The sequence below is a fragment of the Anser brachyrhynchus genome (assembly GCF_964034855.1).
Source record: "Anser brachyrhynchus genome assembly, chromosome: 4".
Taxonomy (NCBI): domain Eukaryota; kingdom Metazoa; phylum Chordata; class Aves; order Anseriformes; family Anatidae; genus Anser; species Anser brachyrhynchus.
The window spans coordinates 57917303-57938793 of record NC_137698.1 but is presented as its reverse complement, the minus strand read 5'-3'; the positions used below and the strand labels follow the sequence as shown (position 1 = coordinate 57938793).

General features: G+C 35.3%; 1 protein-coding gene and 1 long non-coding RNA gene across 2 annotated transcripts in view; one reads left to right on the top strand and one right to left on the bottom strand.

Annotated features, from left to right (window-relative positions):
* Positions 1-20487, top strand: part of PCDH7 (protocadherin 7) — a 283101-nt gene extending 262614 nt beyond the window's left edge. The window contains exon 5 of the mRNA XM_080588867.1: positions 16155-20487. Coding sequence (XP_080444993.1) covers positions 16155-16534 — 380 coding nt within the window. The 3' untranslated portion in view covers positions 16535-20487. The remainder of the gene's footprint in view (positions 1-16154) is intronic.
* On the bottom strand, positions 10189-16210 carry LOC308193839. Its single transcript, XR_013949995.1, has 2 exons — positions 16070-16210; positions 10189-15199 (listed from the first exon to the last, which is right to left on the bottom strand). It is a non-coding gene; the product is annotated as an uncharacterized lncRNA (long non-coding RNA).
* Positions 20488-21491: the final 1004 nt, after the last annotated feature.

The following is a 21491-nucleotide window of genomic DNA, read 5'->3' as shown; positions in this document are numbered from 1 at the left end:
CTGAGACAGAAATATAAAGGTCTGAAAGCGCATCTTCCCACTCCTCTTTAATACCTTTTCCTTACAGACTATCTATTCAAGCAATTTGTGGCCTCTCCTATATGGTATAAACTCTAAAGTCTCATTGAAGTGTCTACAAAAGTCTCTTTCTCTGTATCACCTGTAAATCTAGAATTTTGGGGGCAGGGACGTGTGTTCCCCTGTGAGATGCAGAAACTTCTTTCAGTTCATCAAGTTTAGTTGCATTTAAGAAGGGAACAATCTTCCATTTCCTCTTAAGAGTTCCACTTGACCTAAAGTTCATCAGTCAGAAAAACACACACCTAAGTCTTGACTGAGCAGCTTTACACTCTTGAACTGAATATACATTATATAGTACATATACAGCAAACTAGAAACTAGCACTTTTTAATCTTATATTTTGTATCCTGGTATTTCATCATCACTGACCTTGTAAAGTTAGTGGCACAGATACAGTCAAATATAGTAACTCCTGATACCATCTTTAATGTACCTGTGTGGGGAAGTTCTATTATCGTTTTGGACGTAGAAATTATCTGATTTAGGTAGGTTGTTGGTGTTAATGCCTTAACAAAGAAGTTTAGAGTTGCATACATTTTAATCTCCTTTACAATAGTTAAGATGAAAAACACAAATCTCAGGGGACCTAATCTTGCCTTCTTGTTCAACTGAAATTGTCAGTGGCTGTTGTTGGAACGGATCTAGATCATACACAACACAGATTTGTGGCATGCCATTAGCATTATTTGCTTACTTTGAATTTGAGCTTTTTATTGATGGGAGAAATATCAAATTCAAAGTATGTCTTGGTAGTATGATGAGGTTGGTCTCTGGATATGCAAATTTTTTGTGCTTTTTGGAAATTTAAATGAAGTTGTATTGACTAGTCTTCCAAATGTTGTGTGCAGATGGTGTAGGGCATCTCATGAAAGATGTGTGTTAGGTTTCTATTACTTTTTCCTGAAAGATTAGGTAGACCTGAACCCCTAAGAAATTTTCCCAGACATACAATCATAGAATCACGGAACCATTAAGGTCAGAAAAGACCTTCAATATCATCTTTCAAGATCATCCCCCTACCACCAATGTCACCACTAAATCACGTCCCTAAACACCAGGTCCAACCCTTCCCTGAACACACCCTGGGACGGTGATGCCACCACTTCCCTGGGCAACCCATTCCAATGCCTGACTGCTCCTTCTGAGAAGAAATGTCTCCTAATTTCCAACCTAAAACATGTATACATGTAACATGTATAGTTAGAGCCATTGCTTACTTCTCTGGCCAGTTAGGCCAGAGAATTAAGCTCTGTAGGTTAGGTCTTAAAATAATTTTAGAATTCTGAAGGGAGTTTTCAAAATGCCAATTATTGTAGAAAACTACATAAGCATTGTTTTGCAGATTCAAAGATGCCTGCAGCTAGAAAAAAAAAATCATACGCTGAAGTATAATAAATGAGAAACTAACAACTGAGAAGTTAAATAATACATGCTTTTTTTTTGCAACGTTAACAAGGACATTTTATTCCTATCCTTCTCCTTCTTCCTTTTTCTTCACTTTTACCTATTGAAATTTGAAATATAAGGTATTTCTTTAAATACTAATTCAGATTAAAACCTCTGTATGAATAGATATATTATAAATTAACGAGAATTATTCTTAAAGTATTATAAGGTTCCTAAGTATTGTAACAGATTGCTATTTTGTTATTCCAGAAGAAGATATAGTTATTTTCAAACTGTTTTGACCAGAAGAAAGATACTTCTCTACTTACTTTTGAACAAATGTGTAAAATATATTAAATCCATGGAATCACTTAGTGACAGACAAAAATCATATAAAGTTTTGAAATATAATTGGTATGGTATCTCTCCAATGACTTTTAAACTTTTAGTTTTAGAATGTGGTACCAGTCATAAAAGCAAAGAAATTTGTTTCTTTAATCTTTCTTTGGATGAATTGTCCAGCCTTTTACATAAGAAGCAAATCAGATATACACAGCTATTCCAGTAAATGACTTTGATGCAGATTTATACGTAGGGATTTATACTTATTTTACTTAGGGATTTAGTTTTGAAACAGATAGAAGAGTTGTGCAAATCTTTATTATCCTTTGACAATTATTTGGCCAGTACTTACACTCTTCTAATGTTATCTGTAAAGAGATAGGGATATGTGTGCTTGAGTGCTTGAGACAATAAAATTCTGGGGAGGTGGGGAGGGTGGGAAGAGAACATTCATAGTTAGTATTGAACGTTGTCAAAGATGAGATAACAGATTTTTTCATTTTATCTGGGAATGATTGGCATGAGAAATAAAGGTATAGAAAATATGAATAAAATTCAGCCTATTAAGTCTGATCCTTTAAAGGAAAATAAGGAAGACCTGTCTTTCAAAGACATTTCTTGAAGCATGAAAATTGTTTAAAGGGCATCCTAATTTAGCCAGTTCACATTGCTATCTGTGATGGCAGGAAAAGACTTTTTCTTGAAATGGATGCCTTATGCTCTTTCTCCCAGTAGCCTTTTGTCTATTTATATTCATTATTGTTGCTGTAAGAACAGTGCTGTTTTTCATTATTTCATTGGCATGAGAAGTCCTGATTCAGTTTTGCTGTCAATTTTGACCTCTTTCTGTACCTCCTCTACTGTCAATGACTAAAAGCATCACAAAGCAAGTACAGCAAACAGAAACAAAGAAAACCTCATAAAATACTGTTGCAGATGCACAAAATAAGTTTAACAACACTCAAGACACATGCATTTGTAGTTCATATCTATGGTGGGGTACAGCATGCACTGTGAGTTTGTTTAGCTGTTTATTACACTGCCACGTATTCAGTGAGTTTTCACATATCTGATGGGAAAGGGATTTGAGAGTATACATAAACAGTCTAATAAAAATTAGGATTCTCAAAATATATTCACACAAAGAGGAGTAAAATCAACGTTAATTTTAATGTTGATAAATATTTTTTTTTGTCAAAAGTTTTGAGGGAACATTAATTATTACAATTCCTTTCTATCAGTATCTCTCAAAAGTAAACAGATCCTTTTTAACTTGACAGCTACTCGTCTGTGATTTAAAAAAAAAATAAATCTGTGTGTGGCAATATAGATACAGGCCATCAGTCCAATTGAATTAACTAACTTGAAGTGTAAGTTTCATAAACTAATCACAGGTATCCACTGCTGTGGCCTTTGAGTTTATTTACTATGTTTAGTCTAGGCCTAATTTACTGGATAAAATTCAGAGGTGCTTTGTTTACAAAGGGACATGACATATGGTCATCAGCTCTATGCTGCTCACTCCTGTATATAGTACAGTAGTAGTGTTATGCCCAGTTTCTGCTAGGATTTAGGATTACATTCCTTTTAATAATTTACCTGGAATAATCCCACCCTCTGACAATTATGGTGGCTCAAGTGATCGATATTTGGACACACAATTTTTTGCATCAGGTTGCAACTTCAAAGTTGACCTAAGTAAAAGTCATTTGTATCACCTGATATTTAATCTATTACATGAAAAAAAAGCAATAGTGCAATGCTTTACATTCACAAGAACTACAATCCCAACTGGCATCTCTCTTATGATCTTGGAAAGGAGCCAGAGACAAAAATACCGTGCAGTGATTTTTTATTTTTTTTTTTCCTGAATATTTTCATTTGGGGAAACTATGTTCTGAATGACCTGGAAAGAAGATGTCTGCACAGCATATGTACTGTGTGATCTAGCCATGATACAGCAGAAATGCTTTTGTACTTCTTGTCGTTGTGGGGGCAATAGGAGGCAGCTTCATAAAAGTCAGTTAATTAATTTACTAAAAACTTGTCTGAAACAATCACCAAAATACAGTTTACTCCTTTCTCATTTGCAGTAATTGTCCATCAAGTCAAATAAGATCTGCAGATTGTGTATATTGTGCATACCAGTCTTATTCAGTCTGGTAAATTTGTTTACATCTTCTAAATTTTGTGTTCTGCCCATCTCCTGTATTTGACCCCTTAACCACTAGATTTCCATGTTTTGTTCAGATTCTCAGAATACTCCAGCAGTTACTAAATGATTTTGACCACTACAGCTGATATTGAGTAGCTCAGCAGAAATGAGAGAGTCTATGGATTTACAGTAGGGATAATCAAGAGGACCACTTTATTTTCAGATACTGTAATCAATACATATAATAGACTAATCTGTTTTTTTCAGCATATGTACTCTTAAAAGCAGGCGTTTAACTTCCTTGTTAATATAATGTATTTTGCTTGATTGGGTTTTATGCTACCTAGCAGATATAATCAGAATTTATTTTTTCTAACTATTGTCAAGAATTTGCTCAAGCATTGCAAGTGGAACAAGCTCAGCATTGTCCAGTTTCAAATCTTTTGTCAGTTTTAATGGTGTCTGACTAAATGCATAAACTCATGAAAGAAACCTATTGATATTCAAATGAGTGAATATCAAGCTGGAGATTATCTGATTCATTCTTGAAAAAGCTATGAAGTGGTAGTCCAAAATATATGAACTGAACCTCATAAGAAATGTAGAGATATAACAAATTGAGGAATAAGAAATTATCTTCTGAAACTTGAAATCACTTGATTTTAGGGGTAAAGGCATATACTTTAGCAACCAAGCCAAGTGAAAACTTACTGAGCAATTTTAATATTGTGCTGCAAAATGCAAGAGAAAAATTGCAATATTAAATCATCTTAAACCAAGAGAATGGATTCACTAAAAAGTGCTTCCAGTCACTTCTGACACTTGAGATTCTTTCTTTACTAGGCTAGGAAATATCTCACATTTTAGAGAAATATCTCAAGAGACATGTAAAGGGATGCGCTCAACTGTCCATACAATTAAGTGGCTTAGGAAGTCTTAAGAAAATCTTACCTATTAGCTGGTGGAACAACCAAAAACCCAGCATCTTCATCTCAGGAATAAGAGATAGCTCTTGCCTAATATGTTGACTTGGATACCACAGTTTATCAAGACGCAGTTCCACTTATAATTTAAGAATTTTACCTTACCTCCTATAACTGATGAGTGAATTAAACTCTGCAGACTACTCAGGGTCAAAGCCAGGGGTCAGAAACCTATGATACATGCTACAGGCTACACTAAATTCCCACTCCCACAAAAAAAGTTGAAATTGCTATTTCTGACAGCCTTAGAACTACTTTTGCAAGTAAAACTTGATAATACTTGATATAAAACATTCTATAGTGAAATAAAGTGATACTTTTCTCTAATCTTTTTGTATAATGTCCTTATGATGCATGTGTACGATTACAGTCTAGCTACTGTGCATGCACAAGGTGAATTAGTGCTGTGCTTAATTACTAATGGACTATAACCCAGATGAATCTGTCATAAGTACGTAACCATTCTAAGCTGATGTTTGTAATTAATTCACTAGCTGTAATCTGCACATACAGCTGAAAAAATCAATAAAAAAAATCCCTTTGAGCAGGATATAAATCACACTGGGAGATCCATTATCTTTCTCTATTTGTCTCTCAATTTTTTGAAGTGTGAAGATATTTTCCATGTGCTTGCTATATAAAAAAAAAAAAAAGAAAATCACTCCCTCTCCCCTGTATCATCTCAATGAGAAAGAATCAGTAACATATATATATATATATATTTATATATACATATATATGTTGTTTTACTTAGGTGGACATTAATTAAGAATAGATTCTACCCATTCTTAGGAATAAATTGAGGGTTATAAAATAAGTGTTAAAAGTGTTATATTTTTATAAAATAAGAACAGAATGACACTGGCCCAGGCCACTGAAATGGAATAAAAGCAATGACTCGGTAACTAGTTAATCAGTAAAATATTTCATTTTTATGTTACAGGTGAAAATATTAGCATTTACATCTGAGTTGCATGACTTTATATTCATGTTGTGCTTCATGATTAATGAAGATGAGCAGTACATATTATAAAATCTAATCAATTTCTTCAGGAGGATACTTTAGACAAACAGAAAAATGTACATTAATGCAATGCTGTTGAATTGTTTTAATTACTATTTTTAGCATTCATGTAGACCATGCATCATACAGATCTGTTTGTATTGAAAATGCATTCTTGTACTTTCCAATTCAATTGAAGTAGGTTTTGTCCCAGCTCTTCCTAGGATTATTAAGTGTGTAAAATTACAGATTTATTTGTGTATTTGTGAGAGAAACATGTATGGCATAAACAGATAAGTGAGTATTTTTTTTCCATTGTGTGGAATAAGGTTTCTTTGCTGTGACATAAAAGCCTAAATGGAGCTTCCTGTGACTACTGTTTTTCATTTTACAACACAACTTCTTCGTGACAGTTACTAAAAAGACAAGTAGTTAAGATGTTTGTTTCTGCTCCATGTTGACCTCTACATTATTTACAGGAGTGCTTGCATGCAGAGCATGGAGAACTTTCTTAAATTCCATCTTCTTTGTCCCTCTTCCCCCCACTTGAAAATAATGTAATATAAACTAAAAGATCTTCAGCACATTTTACAGTTACTGTTTAAGTTTAACCGTAAGGTTCTACAACATAACAGAATGTACAGCTCACACAGAAAACCTCTGGAGAACAGGGTTCATTCCATTTTTCCTGAAAGAATTACTAATATTTAATATATATTATTATATAACGTTTTATTCTGTCTCAAGATAAAAAGTTAAAGTTAGTACCTTGTGGCAGAAGAACTTGGTAAGAAAAAGAAAACTGAATGATATAAAAGAGAGAAAACACTGTTCTCCCTTAAAGACAATTCTTAAACACAGCAACATTCAACAAGAACCTTATTTTGAGTTCTTGTCCATAGTCACAAGTGACTCAGTTTTGCCTTTTTTTGGCCCAGTTGGTTATGATAAACAGTTATGCAGCCATGTGTGTGGGGTATGAATGTATGGTGAAGTATGAAATACTTAATAACAAGAAATAAAATAAAGGGGTGGCACAGTATACAGCTGAGATGAGCTAGTAATGGCTGCTAGCTACTCAGTTCCTTTGGAGCTCCTGCAGTCCCATCACTTTGCCATGAGTGTCAAGGAAATTATGTTGACTTCTGAGTGCTGATTCAGACTTTTCTCAAGTCGCCTTTAGGAGAGCTGACATTCTAATTGCTCCATGAATTGCTTCATCTCAGAGTTTGTTAAGCACTGACACATTTTACTGAAAAAAATAAAGGTATGTAATTTGACACAGTGACAGATTAATACTTCAGCATCAGATTGGCAGAACAATTAGACAGCTTAAATGTGTCCTACATCTTAATGTCTGTGTTACTTCAGGAAGCCATGCTAAGTCCTGTTTTTTTCTGAAAGATATGTTGCCATTTCACTGATAGAAGTAAATCAGGCCATCAAAGGATTTAATGGGAGTACGAGGTTTGTAACAATTTCATTTAAGTAAAGAAAATTAAAATCTAGGGAATTTAAGTTCATAGTGGTGTATTTAGTACATGGAAGCTGGTACTTCTTAGTTCTTGTTTTACATATGCTATTGGTCTTTTGAAACAAAATGAAATAACAGTCTCAACTATATGATAAAAAGAACTTCAATGAGAGAAAGCTATATGCTTCTGGTGTGCGTCCTTTTATATTATAATGTAATCAAAGTTTAATATTAGTATTTGTCTAGAATTAAGTCTTTTGAATTAGATTTCACTAAAACATAATATTGTATACAACCTATATTATGGTTCTACACTGACAACCAACTGATTAATATCACTTGGGTCTGTAAGAGAACAAACTTTGGTTTTTGTTGTTTTTTATTTATTTTAAAAGGAAGAACAGAAAAAAATGTGACAGGTGTAGTGTCTGTTATGTGAAAAATCATCTTTTAAGTCAATTTTGAAATATTGGTGGTTCATTGAAGGTCACAGATGCAGTACTACAGAGCTGGTACAATCGTTAACTTAGGTCAGAATTTTTTTCTGGAGTCATTCTATTAGAGGAACAGCTAAAGAACATTGTATGTTAACCCGCTGGAAGCAATTGTGATAGAAATAACTGGAATCTAAGCCAGTATTTTTGTGGCTTGGGTAATATTTCTTTGGGTACATGTCAGAGTCATGTTAAATACCTACAAATTCTAGTATAGTCTGTTTAGTTAAACAAAAACCATCTAAATCTTATGCCTGCTTTCACCCATTGGACTGTTCGTCCCTAAAAAAAAGGCAGATAAACAAAACGAAAATTTCATGCAACAAGTAAACAATCTTGAAATGTTCCGCTTTACAGCAGTTCCCTTTACACCAGTTTCCGTTTTAATAGGCTTCAGTGGCATGATATTTGGTTTGCACCACTACAGGTGGAGGCAGAATTCAGTCCTTAATTTTCTGATTAAATGTTAAAATGGAATTGGTGTGTTGGGATTTAGGCAAGAAGGTATTATAAATTATTAGGTTATCATGTTGGGACTTGAGAGTGCCTTTTTTTTTCACATTACTAGTTTTTTGTTTCTGTATTCATTTGATTAACTCATACCTAAAATGGTAAGACAGTTTTGTTTTCGGTTTGTAATTCTATTAATTTAAAATTTTAAGGAGGATGTCATGTGAAAATGGACTTTTAGCTTAACAGAAGCTGAACTTCTAAGGCTGATTTATTACCAAATAAGTCAAGAATCTTAATACAGGAACAGTTAAGGACTGGGCTGAGGCCAAAGTGCATAAATGTTAGTAATCACATTAGCAGAATTGCAGAGCTGAAGGGAACTTTTAGAGGTCATTTAGTGCATCCTTCCTTTCCCAAGGTAGGATTAGCTAAGTTTATGCTACCCTTGGGAGATGTTTGTCTAGCCATTCTTAAAACTCTCCCGGTGGTAGAGACTCTATAATCTTCCATCACTACATTTATCCTCAGAGTTGTTTTCTGATTTCTAACCTGGTTTGTCATTGTTGCAATCAAGACATTACTTTTGGTTGTTTCTACTGTGGACATGCAAAACAGATTGTTCCACTTGCTTTACTATAGCCTTTTAGGTACATGACAAAGTGCTGTTTACTCCCTCAGCTGCCTTGTCTTCTGGATAGTTCACTCTCATTCATCTAACATGAACTTTTTACAAATGTTAAAGAATCAGTTACTTATTTCTGTTGTCTTACGTATTTATTTATTTAAATTTGTTTTACTGGTAAAGGACTATGTAGCATTTCATATTTGCTTTGAAAATCCCACTATGGAATACCTTGAAAACAGTTAAGTAATTGGACCTTTGACATGCTACAGCAGTGAGTCTTGCTGGTCTTAGGAACTGTGTAAGGGATAATAAGGCATTATGTAAGGGATACTACTGTTCACGTAAACTATTTAAATTTCTCGCTTTCATTCTATGTTCCTTTTTCCTTGCATAGCAAAAGAATAAAAAGATTCAGAATTCATTACTGTATATCCTTCTGTCATACCTCCTCAAAATATTAATCATTCAGTCGTTGTACATGTGAGCCTTTCTGTACTCTGAAATATTTTATTTCTTAAGCATTGAAAAGCATTTCAGAATGAAATTATTTCAAGCTGCAAGCAATTAATATATTAATTACTTCGGTGCAGTTTGGTGTGTCTCAAGCAGTGGATTTGTGTTTGACTTTATTCAATAGGACTGCTTTAGAGATGGCATGCACTGTCTTTGCAGTACGTGATAATGCCACATTCAGAATGACAGTGGTCCAAGCCTTGGGGCACTAAATGCTTCTTGAGATGTTCAATTGGTATTTAACTGTATTTAGCCTAAGGTGCAGTGAAAGAAGATACTGATGCCTTCAAACGTGTTTAAGTGTTTTAATAGTGTCTTGGCATGTCAGAATATGCCACAGCACTAACAGGGTGCAGTTCCTGAATTACCGCAATTAGGAGGCAGGAATTTCAAAGACAGTATTGCTGTAGCTCTGTATCACTGTACCTCAGCTTTTTTTTTCTTTCCCCCCTTGAACAGTGAATTTCTTCAATATGCACCGTCTCAGCTGTTTTCTGCATTATTGTTCTCTGATCATGTAGTCAATACTTGTTATGCTTTAAGAGCTCTGTTGTGTCTCCCGTCACACAGCTCATAAAACGGACAGCCATTTAATAGAAAAGCTATGTAAATGGACTCCTGTTTAATTACATAGTCTTAGTGGTGTTCCACTTGATTTTTGGCTGGTTCTCTGAATGTAGTATATTTGTGTACAGAGTGCACAAAAAGGTAGGGTGAAAACTGGTTCATCCAAGCCACAATCTCCATCACTACCATGCGACAGTATCTATGTCTGTTCTTTTTTCACCTTATTCTGTTAACTGTGGCACAGGTGTTCTTTACAGACCCTCAATAACTGGACGCATGCAGAGGTATTATGGCCCCATCAATGGGGAATGGCAGCAAAATCTGCATGTAGTCATTGATTTGTAATAGATATTATTCAGCACTCCATATACCAGTGACTCTTCAAATCATACGGACCAAGTTACATGCTTAAAGTAGTAGTGTACTACTGCTGTAGTGCTGTGTGAGTTTTTCAGTCACATACTCTGGAAAAGGTGTACAACTAGGAATGCTTTCTTGGTGCAGCGTTCTTCTTTCTGGGAATGTTTAAGTTGTATGTATCCAGATATAGCGTCAGTATTGCTCCTGAGCGATTTTTATCTCCACAGTCAATAAATGGAAGAGAGCTTTTGACTAATTAATTCTAAAGCCTGTTGTTACCATAGGCTTTGTGGTTTACAAAATATGAGAAAATGAAAAGCCTATTGCAGCTTCCTCCAAAATACCATGTATGCTGGGATACATTAGGACTAATTGCAAAAAGTGGATTTCTCTAAAATATCATACAAGAATGGTCTGTTCTAAAAGATGAGCCAGAGTGAGTGTGCAGCCTTGATTATATTTCTGCACTGTATATAAGTGTACGTAACATCACATCATTTCTAATATGTATTTGTTGACTACTTATTTCATAATAGTTTGTCCTTGTCCACATATATTGACCTTCTTTGGTAAAGAATGGGAAGAGAGAAAATAATGGAAAATTGATTGGGTGGAATATTGTAGTTGTTAAATTTTGGGGGATTAAACTAGATATGATTCTCACATTTCTCCTCTCCGCATTGCCATGCTTGGTGCCTTCCTTATTTTGATAACAAGCAATTCTTCCAGCCCTAAAGAAGCAGCCAGCTACAATCAATAGAAACATGATCATACATATAAACAACCTCATTCATTTGTATGCTTTTGTATAGAGTTTTATGGAAAAAAATCTCAGAAATTAATGATAACCTTCTAAAGATCTGTTGGATCAATGATCAATTTTATTTTTAAATGATAGCTATCAATTAGCTCTGCCAATTGTTGGTGCAAGCTAATGTGGAATGCTGTGAGAAAGTAGATTTCTATGTGGGACTCTGTAAATTAGTATTCTCCAATTGTATTTATTTATTTATTTATTTTGTTTTAAGCTGAAGACTGAGCAGTTGGAATTGAAATCTGCTCTCTAAATACTCATTTTTGAAGTCTACCACTAACATGTACACCAAAACATTTGTCTAAATATCTGCTTTGTGGGAATGGATTTACAATATTTTTGTAAAAAGTTAAGCAATACCTAACTCTTGAGCAGAGCCACCATGAAAGGATGTTTGAAAATAACTTAGACAGCATGTTCCACTGTATCTCTGAAGATAATTCTATGCAGAAAGTGCTTAAATTTGAGTATTCTATGTATAAACATTTAAAACTAAATTCAAAATCTATGCATTTCTATATGACAAGAAATACCACTCTTCCAGGTTTACTTTCTCACTAATTAGCACTGTGATAAAATTTGTTTGTTAATAACTGGCATTTTAAGCACTTATTTGAGCCAGTTTCCAGATATGTAACTGTGGTAGAAATCTGTTACACTCTTCCTTGATGATTTGCCAACTGTGATGACATTCTTTGCCGTGTCTTGTTCCACTAGGTTCATCAGCTAGCAGGGTAGTTGCTACTAAAGTGTTTAACTTTTAAAATGATGAGTACTTAAAAAGTCATGTTACTTAGATATTTGTTTGGATGAAACTTATTCTAGAGGAGAAAAGGAGTAATGTGTGTTTGTTTTTTTTTTCCTCAAACTCAGAGATTGTTCACTACTCTATAGGCTGGATAATGTGAAAATAGGAGCTTACAGTCACTATGCAAAAGAGGGTCAATCTGTTCAGAGGATTAGCAAAAGTACATTTAATTACTTTGTGGCTAAAGCTGTGTGCTTGTTTATTCAGAATGAAAGTTAAATCTCTGTTATCTACTGCAGTGTATAAGAGGTACCCTAGTCCTTAACAGACTAGTTTAGGTATTTTAAATAGTTTAGGCATGAAAGCAATGTCTGCTTAACCCATCTTCTAACATAATGCAGACAGAAAAGATTCTCTCCTTCCCCACACCTCCCCACCAAATGCTGATGTTACGTCCATTTTTCAAATAGAAGAGCGGTTCAATGCAACAGGCTTCATATGTACGTTAGATTAAATCTGAGTTTAAATGCTATCCTGATTCTAGCTCTTAACACAGATGCAAGAAAGCAATGGAGTAGAAGACTACATTAACTGTATGTGCCAAATACTATCTGAAGGCTCTGTTGGAGGAAAATATATCTCACTGGATCCAACAGCCCATGGGAGGCAAGGCTGCTGCCACTCTATGTCCCCAGGTCCAACCAGTAGCAAAACTGAAGATACGTTCCCAGCAAGCATGTGCACAGAGCACAAGTATATACCACATATAGTCACAGCTGGCAGATCACAGACATACAGAGCAACTCAAATGTGGACAGCACCAAAGGCCTCATCCTGCTCCCCTCTCTGGCTGGACAGCATGGAAGTCCCCTAGTGTGTGTACATATATGTAATATATATATAATATACATACATACATATGAGATATATACACATAAATAATATATATACACACTACACAATGTATATATATAGTTGGATTGTGTATATAATTATTTTTATATTTTTTGGATTGTCTATGTTTATATATATATATATTTATGCCTCTTTTTTCCACTCTTGTTCTTCCTCCCCTAGAAATCCCATAGTTAAGTCCAGTGCAATCCCAAAACCACTTTTCCCCTGCGTTCTATAACATGTCCTACATATCTAGGCAACAACCCCCCATAGAGTAAAAGGTGAGCTCGAGAGCAGCTGCTGATGACTCACGGCTGTTGGTTCCACACCCAGACAACAGGGCTGATGGGACAGCCCCAGGAGCTGTGGCTGTTCCTCTTGAGTCCTTGATTTGGGTTCCCATGTGCCACTGTAGACCCTTGCGCTCCACTAAGCCTAGGCAGTGGCCCCTGTGAGGAGCCTGGGATCAGCCTGGCAGGGTATTATTTGGGTTCCCTCTCCTGCCAGTTTCTTTCTGAGCTCCTTTGTAGGTATGCAGATGGGCTTTATCACAAAACCCAACAGGGTGAATGAGCCACGTGCTGACTTAGAGGTTGTTGCTTGATAAATATCACTGTAAAGCTGAATTGTACAGAAAGTCTCATGCTTTACAAATAAGGGATTCTACATTTGTCCAGAATTAATATGGGATAAACTACAATGCAAAATGGTAAATTTTCAGGTATGTGATTCAACTAGTGTGGAATGGATTGTTATCAAACTGAGTGATGCTGGCTTAAGACCTGCTTGCACTAAAAAGGAACCCTAAAATATAGAAGACATTAACAGTTTCAATCTAAAAAGTAAAAATAAAAACAGTAATAATAAAAGAAAAAAATCAACAACATTTTTCGATAAACACGTACTCCTATGTTTTAAATAAAGATCAAACAATTCTCTTGTTCAATATTTGCTAATATTCTGCCAGAGTAATAATTTAAATAGTAGTAGCAAGCCTAATGTTTAATGGTCATTTTTCAGAAATAAGGTGCTAATTGAAGACCTTATTGAGATTTAGATGGGAAGTGGTTATGCCCTCTGTTTAAAATATCAGGAGGGTTTTCCTGTTTAAAAATTAAAGCACATAAGGTACAGCTCAGCAGTTAATTATATATCTTACCTTTAGGGTGTGCCAGAATAATACTAGGTTTAGCTGACAAATAATAGAGAATACTCCTGATACAGTCCCTCTCTTTTGTGTACGTCTCTAGAACACAGATGTCTAAAAACCGATAGGCTGATAACTGTCCATAGTCGTCGTATTCTTCATTGAAAAAATGTGGTAGTCATGGCTGAATCTAACTGCAGGTCTTGAAAAGTACAACTGAAAAAAGAAAAAAAATCCCTTTTTTCCCTCTTCCCAGCCTTACACGTCTCAGCTACAGTTACTAAAGTTGTTCAGTTATGAAAATGTCAGTGCTGTTTTCCTTGTTGAAGTCAGTGACATATTGCAATATGAAATATTGTACAGTGTTCGGTATGCTACAGAAATATTTTCAACTCAATGAAAATTGATATGCATATTCTTTACAATACTGCAACAAATTACTAATAAAGGAATTGTTAAATGAACAGAAAAATCAGGAAGAGATGAATGTAAATCTAACTTTCAAGAGCTTTTGCATTTTTATCACTATTAAATCTGCAGATGCTGAAATAAAATATGATTTCTCTGCAAGTACCTATTGCAAATATTTTAAACTAAAATATTTTAAGCAAAGGATTTTTTATTATTGTTTTTAATATAAATAAACTTCAGGAGTGGTCTTTTTTTGCTGGTTCTAGACTCTACACCATCTTTGTAGCCCTCCTTTGGATACTCTCCAATAGTTTTATGTCCTTCTTATATTTTGGCACCCAAAACTGCACACAGTACTTGAGGTGAGACCTCACCAGTGCAGAGCAGAGCAGGACAATCCGTTCCCTCGACCAGCTAGCAATGCCATGCTTGAATCACCCCAGGATACACTTGGCCCTCTTGGTTGCCAGGGCACACTACTGACTCATAATAAACCTTCTGTCGACCAAACCCCCTGATCCCTTCTTGCAGGGCTGCTCCCCAGTTTCTGATCCCCCAGTCTATACCTGTATCCAGGGTTGCCCCATTCCACGTACAGAATCCGGCACTTGTTCTTTTTAAACTTCATACAGTTGGTGATCGCCCAGCTCTCTTATTTGTAAACATCTCTCTTGCAAGGCCTAACTATATGAACATCAATCTTGTTGCTTTGTAGGCAATTCCACTTATTTCTTGTAGACCATAAACTGAAAAAAAGCAAAGCATTCAGAATCTTACCAGTCCTTAAAACAGAGGAGGTAACTTTCTAAATTATAATGCAGGTATCAAAATAGGAATATTAAAAACCCTCTGTGTATCTAGTAGGAGTCAGCCCTGCAGTCCTGTGAATTTTGCTGGTTTTCAGAGAAAGATTTTATGACAACAATAGGTAGAAAACTGAGATAAAGTGATCTAGAACACGACAACTTTTAACACAGCACATCAGACATAAAATGTTACATTATGGCAGCACTGTCTCTGCCCCTCCACATGCACACACACACACAACACATAGAACAACATTATCTGTATATGTTAGACTACGTTTATAACCAATAGTAGTTTTTAATATGCTTTTACTAATCATTGATTGTAGCACTCATGTAACATATCGTGTACTAACAACACCCTGTTCTGAGAAATACAAGTGGAGATTCATATTACGTGCAAATCAAGTTCCATTGTCAGTAACAGAACAGCTCGCGCACCAGAAGTTAAACATGTTCATAAAAATTTGCAGGGTCGAGGGCATAAAGGTTCTTTCACATAAGTTCAAAACATTCTTTGCAAAAAAAAACTCAAGATATTTTTAATAATTTCAAGGAAATTGGCAGCATAGAATTAAGTGCTTGGTTGACTCTTAGACATCAAAAGTCATTCAGTAACTAATGTCAAACATGATTTTGCTTTTGAGATTGATTTACAGCCATAGGAACTGACAATATTTTTACTTTTCAGTTCTTGAGGTTCAGAATAACTGTACTGACATGCTTATGACCTATTGGGCACATGCAATGTAAAAGAAGCTATTACTATGGAACTTATTGCAACATTCTTACCAAGACCTTTAAAAATACCTTTTGTGGATTTAAGGATTCTCAGTTTCACTGGAAGACATTGCAGTATTATTCATTTGTAAAGGCAACTCTATTTTACTTTCAGATTCAAGGCCTCTGCCAGATGTAGCCCTGACAGGGAAGTGTACCCGAGAATGTGATGAATATGGCCACTCGGACTCCTGCTGGATGCCAGTTCGCACTTCTCCTGAAAGGAAGCAGAAGAGCCAGCCAAAACTCTCCACTTTCATGCCTGTTGATGAACGGGGCAGTCAGGAAAAGCTGGCCAATGGAGAAGCTTCCCTCATGGGTGATCGCAACAGAAACCTCCTTAACAAAAAGTTGACCTCATCTTATGAGACCTTCAGCGCGGCTAGTTTCAGCAAAAAAGAAGAAGGCAATCCAGAGGATATCCCCCTTACACAGACAGGGGAATACAAGCCATCTCCTGTCAATACTCTAACTAGAAGAGAAGTTTACCTGTAGGCTAAAAAGCAGCAACAAAATTCTTTCATGTTATAGGAAAGAAAAAGGGGTAAAAGTCCTAAAAGCAAAACAATTTTAACAAAAAATAAGAAACAAAAAGAGGAGGCCACCAAAGAGACAAAAGCTCTGCCTGCCACTTCTGCCTCCATAGCAGGCATTTAATTATACTGTCTGCCTGACTATACTGTACAATGTAGAAAATGTTGTTACTTGCATGTCTAATCCCCCCCCACCGATTTTTATTTTCCTAAATCTATGGTGCAAATTCCTCCCATAGTAATGAGCTTGATTAAAAAGAACACAACACAACGTTGTTTCCCCTCTGCAGAAGCATGAGTTAAGCCACTCATTTTGTTTGATTGTCATCTGGCTTGTTAAGGGTAACAGGTCAGGGAAAATGTATTCAAAACATATCATCTGAATATTGCTGATCCCCACCAGGGACAATCCTTCAGAAACCATGCAGATATAGAGATAAATACAAAAGAATAATCATTAATAGGCACTTTGTGAAGACCACAGCTTTAATATTCTCACCTCTCATCTGAGGCTGGAAGCAACAGAGATACGTTCAGCCTGAGACTGCAGTCCAAAACAAGGCATACTTTCCTATGAATCATGAACTCTGGTTCTGTTTTATCCATAGAACAGATGTGTTCTCGCTGTGTCTCTTTCTCTCCTCCTCTCTCGTTCTCTGTAATGATTACTTCAATGTAAACGCAATTAGTAACACATATACTGTAGCATAGTAATGATAAACTCTAATTAATTATTTTGGACAAGACTAACATCTAGCTGGGAAGATAGTAATAACAAAAAGGCCAAAGATCACACTATGGATCAGGGGAACTGCTAAGTATTGGGGCTTGGCATAGAAAACTAATATACTCACAAATAAGACGTACTCATAACACACCTTCAGTTACAGTTTGCACAGCAGCACAATCCACAAGCCCAGCTGACATAATATTTTTTCCAATGTGGTTCAGTTGAATGCCCAAAGGAACTGATTTTTTAAATTTTTTTTTTTTTAAAATGATGTGGTATGTTGCAGCAAGTGCTGTATGATACTGCCAGTTCCAGGGAATTTTTAAGATCATAATTAAAAAATAATAGTAGTGCTAGAAGGCTGCGTTATAATGAGACTGCTTGGTAAGATGGAGAAGTGGATAACGGGATGATGCAGTAATGAGAATATTACAAGTCAAATACAAAGCCTTCATTTCAGAGCACAAGGAATGATTGCCAAGTCTTTTGTCATCAGCATTGCAGATTACCAATTGATTTGATTGTGTCAAAGATGTAATGCAGGTTTTTCTTGAAACACAAGTGCATTAAAGCCGAATGAAGTGCAATACTAAACAGTGTCAAGACTCAGAACATTTAGGCTAGGTAGAAAATAAACAGTGATATGATACTCACCTAGTAGGTCAAGATGAGTCGAAAGGAATCCAAACTGGCCACAATATGCAAGAGCTCTGGGCTGTAATGATTCTCATGGTGAGCACTTCATGAAAGAAAGAGGAAATGAAACAGGTTTTTGTGCAATAAGAGCTACAAAACATGCAGAACTTCAGTCAGTTGCTTTGTAGCTGATGCTGTAGTAATAATGACAAACTGAGCTCAGACATTCAGACAAAAGTGACAATCGAATGACACAGCTTGAGAAGGGGAAAAGCATTCAAATCCCTGGCCGTTTAACCTGGCGTTAAGGCATGGCTAGATGGCTCTTTAGTATACTGTAGTCACAATGTAGCTTTGGGTAGTTTCTTGCTTTGAAGAATTGCATAGAAATAACCTTAAACAGCCTATAGTAGAGGTTGCTAAATCAATACAACTCATCGCATTTATCTTTTGAATTCACTTCACATAATAAGATGTGCCATTTCTGGCCATTTCATTCTTCTCAAGTTTACTTTCTTCATGTAACATTAGTTTGTGTATAGCAGTTACGATGAATGGGCACATTTTAGAAAGAAAATATTAAAGTTTAATAATGATTGAACATTCTTATGTTTAATTATTTAAGTAATACGGAGAGATGCAAACTAGTACTTTGTTATGAGACTGCATAAAGCAGTTACTGCTTTGTATAATCTGTAAGTACCTGTTTAAAAATGCTTCTAAAATGCTTATGTAATGTATACACATTTTTCTTGCACGTTTCAACAGAATACACAATTGCATAACAAATGCTCAACAGAATTTCCTTTAATAAGGTTTTATTTAATATTACACACAAAAAATTAGGTAGCTTGGTTCAATATATTGTTAAACCCTTTGTCTACAAGGCTAATGATACAGGTCATAGAAGACCTTCAGATTAAATGGATCAGCAGTCACTCACCGATTTTTGCACCACATAAGACAGTCATTAAATACTTTACTTGTGTGCATCTCCTTAGAACTAAAATGGGTGTGAAAGAATTTTTTTAAAGTTCTGTCTACTGTAAGTATTCACAACAATTCTAGTAGAACTAGCCACTATTAACATGCTGATTACTCTTCTGACCTGGCATGACACACAAATATATTTTGTGTTTGTATTTTTCTTTTTATTTCAAATAGGTTAAGTCTGGTGCCACTCCATAAATAGAGTGCTTTTGTATAAAAATAGACAAACTATAAAAAATAATTAGGGTGAATGCAAAATATGCAACTGTGCCTTTTATACCTGTTATTATGGTAAAGTGGTAGTTGGGTTTGGACACTGAGGAATAAGGGGTTATTCCTAACCTTTTTGAACCTGTATATTTACCTGTGTTTATTTTCTGAGAAATTATAAATAATATATTAAAAATAAGCCTTTTGCCAAACTCAGTTAATGGACCAGTCTTAAGCATTATTAATACAAGGCTGTGGTTTAAGTATGCTTGAGATTTTTTTTTTCTTTTTCAACTTAATATTTGTGTGAGGTTTGGGATTGTCTTCATTTGTTTTTCGATTCTGCTGCCTGGAGAACAATGATCAGTCTCTATTATAGTTGTTTAGCAAGGTGTCAGCAGTTCATGTTGCCAGTAAAATTGACAAGTAATTTCTTTTTAATTGCTTTTAGCTGCCATCACATTTCAGTTGTACAGTATAGGAATCATCCTTTTATTTCTTTCCATGGGAAACTCAAATGAGCTTTGCATGTATTTTACATTAGGGCACCTTTATAGATTGATGCGTTAGTATATAACTTTATATGTATTAGAAAATTCAATAGCTTTGGCCTAAAATCTAATGCTCATTTTGGATCTGAGATCCACTATGTTTATTCAATATGGTTTCTGACTGGCCTGCTGCCTGAGTTTCAGGAAAAATAATAATAATAAAAAAGTTAAACATTATTTTTATGTGGGGGAAGAACTTAAATGGGATTGAAATGATTGACTGAAAGGCTACCCTAGGAAGTTGTCAACTAGGAAAATAAGGAGTATGGCTGAAGACTTGCCATAAGCACAGCCACCACCAAACACTTTTAAGGACTTGAAAAATTAAATATTTTTCCTTTTCTTTCATTGGTGATAAATATACAGTGTTTCCTCAAGGAATGAAGCAAATGAGCAATAGAGATGAAAGCCCATCAGTTAAGTTGTATTAGTGACTGAAGAGCATACACAGAAGATAGAAGACAATAGTTACCAGCTACCTGGGGTACACTTTCAGACAACTTTTTCCTAAATTTTAAGCACTTGCATTCAATGTGGTACGATCTGTTTGTAATATTAATCATTGACTATTGTTCTGCAACTTGGATGTTGATAGTGAAGCAGAGAACAATTTATCATTGTTTATTATGAGTCACTATGCACGCAACTATGCTAAACATGGCAAAATGTATTAAACGCTAGTCCACCTCTATTTATGAAATATTTACATAATTTAATTTGCTTTTGTACAGTTTTATGTAAATAAATTGCTTGTCATTTTTGTCTCTGCAAATTAAAATATAACATGTTCAACTGGTTGCCCATTTGCCATTGTACTTTCTCTGACGGGCTACTCCACTTTGACTGGATTTAAACACATGGTAGTTTGCATATTTGACCTATATTTTGCATGGCAAAGATGAAGCTGCCTTTGTAAGTGGCCACTTCTTTAGCTGCTGATGTAGCTGAGGTTTTACTTGTCTACAGAGTGAAATGCAGTAGGGATTATTCACTCTCAGGACTGCATACAGCTATTTTCACGGTCAAAATAAAGTACTTGTAATGACTGAAGTTGCTTCCCATTACGGTTCAAAATGGCTTCTTCTTGAGGTATGGTTAAAGCATTAATCTTAAGGGAAATAACAAGATTTGAGTAAAAGCTCAGATATTTCCATTATGGAATGACAATTTTGTAGTTATCTACAAGGTTGTTCCGCCCCCCCCCCCCCCCCCCCCAAGAAGTTTAGAACTATTAATTCCTGAAGTGTCAGTGAAGCATCTATGTTGAAAAGAACAAAGCAATTAATGCAGTGTTTCACGAATCAAATCATCCATCTCAGCATAACAACAGATTGAGAACAAACTATCCTCAAGAAGGAACATCTGAGAAGCAGATCCTTATCCTTTATCCCTTTGCTGTCTGCATCACAGTCTGTTTGCTTGCTTGCTTTAAAATAAAGCAGGTACCAAAGCAGCTATTTAGTTGAGATTTGCATCAGTTGTAATATGTGAAAGATATGCTTAGGGAAGAGGAAGGAAAGGTTAAAACATTTGTTTCCCTTGCCCCCCATTTGTGCTGTTTTATACTAAATACAGTACTGCTACAGAGACTGCAAATTATTGTACAGAATTCCCCACTGAACAACACAAAACGCTTTTTCTAGGTTTTTACTTTAGTTACAGATTAGGCTTTGATTTGTTGTGAATAAATACAGGCCGGCTAAAACTTTTTTTTTCTCCTTTTTCTTTTAAATAAACTTTACATTGCACATTTATTTCTCTGACTGTGCCTTCAGTTAACATTGTCTGGTCTTCTCTAATGA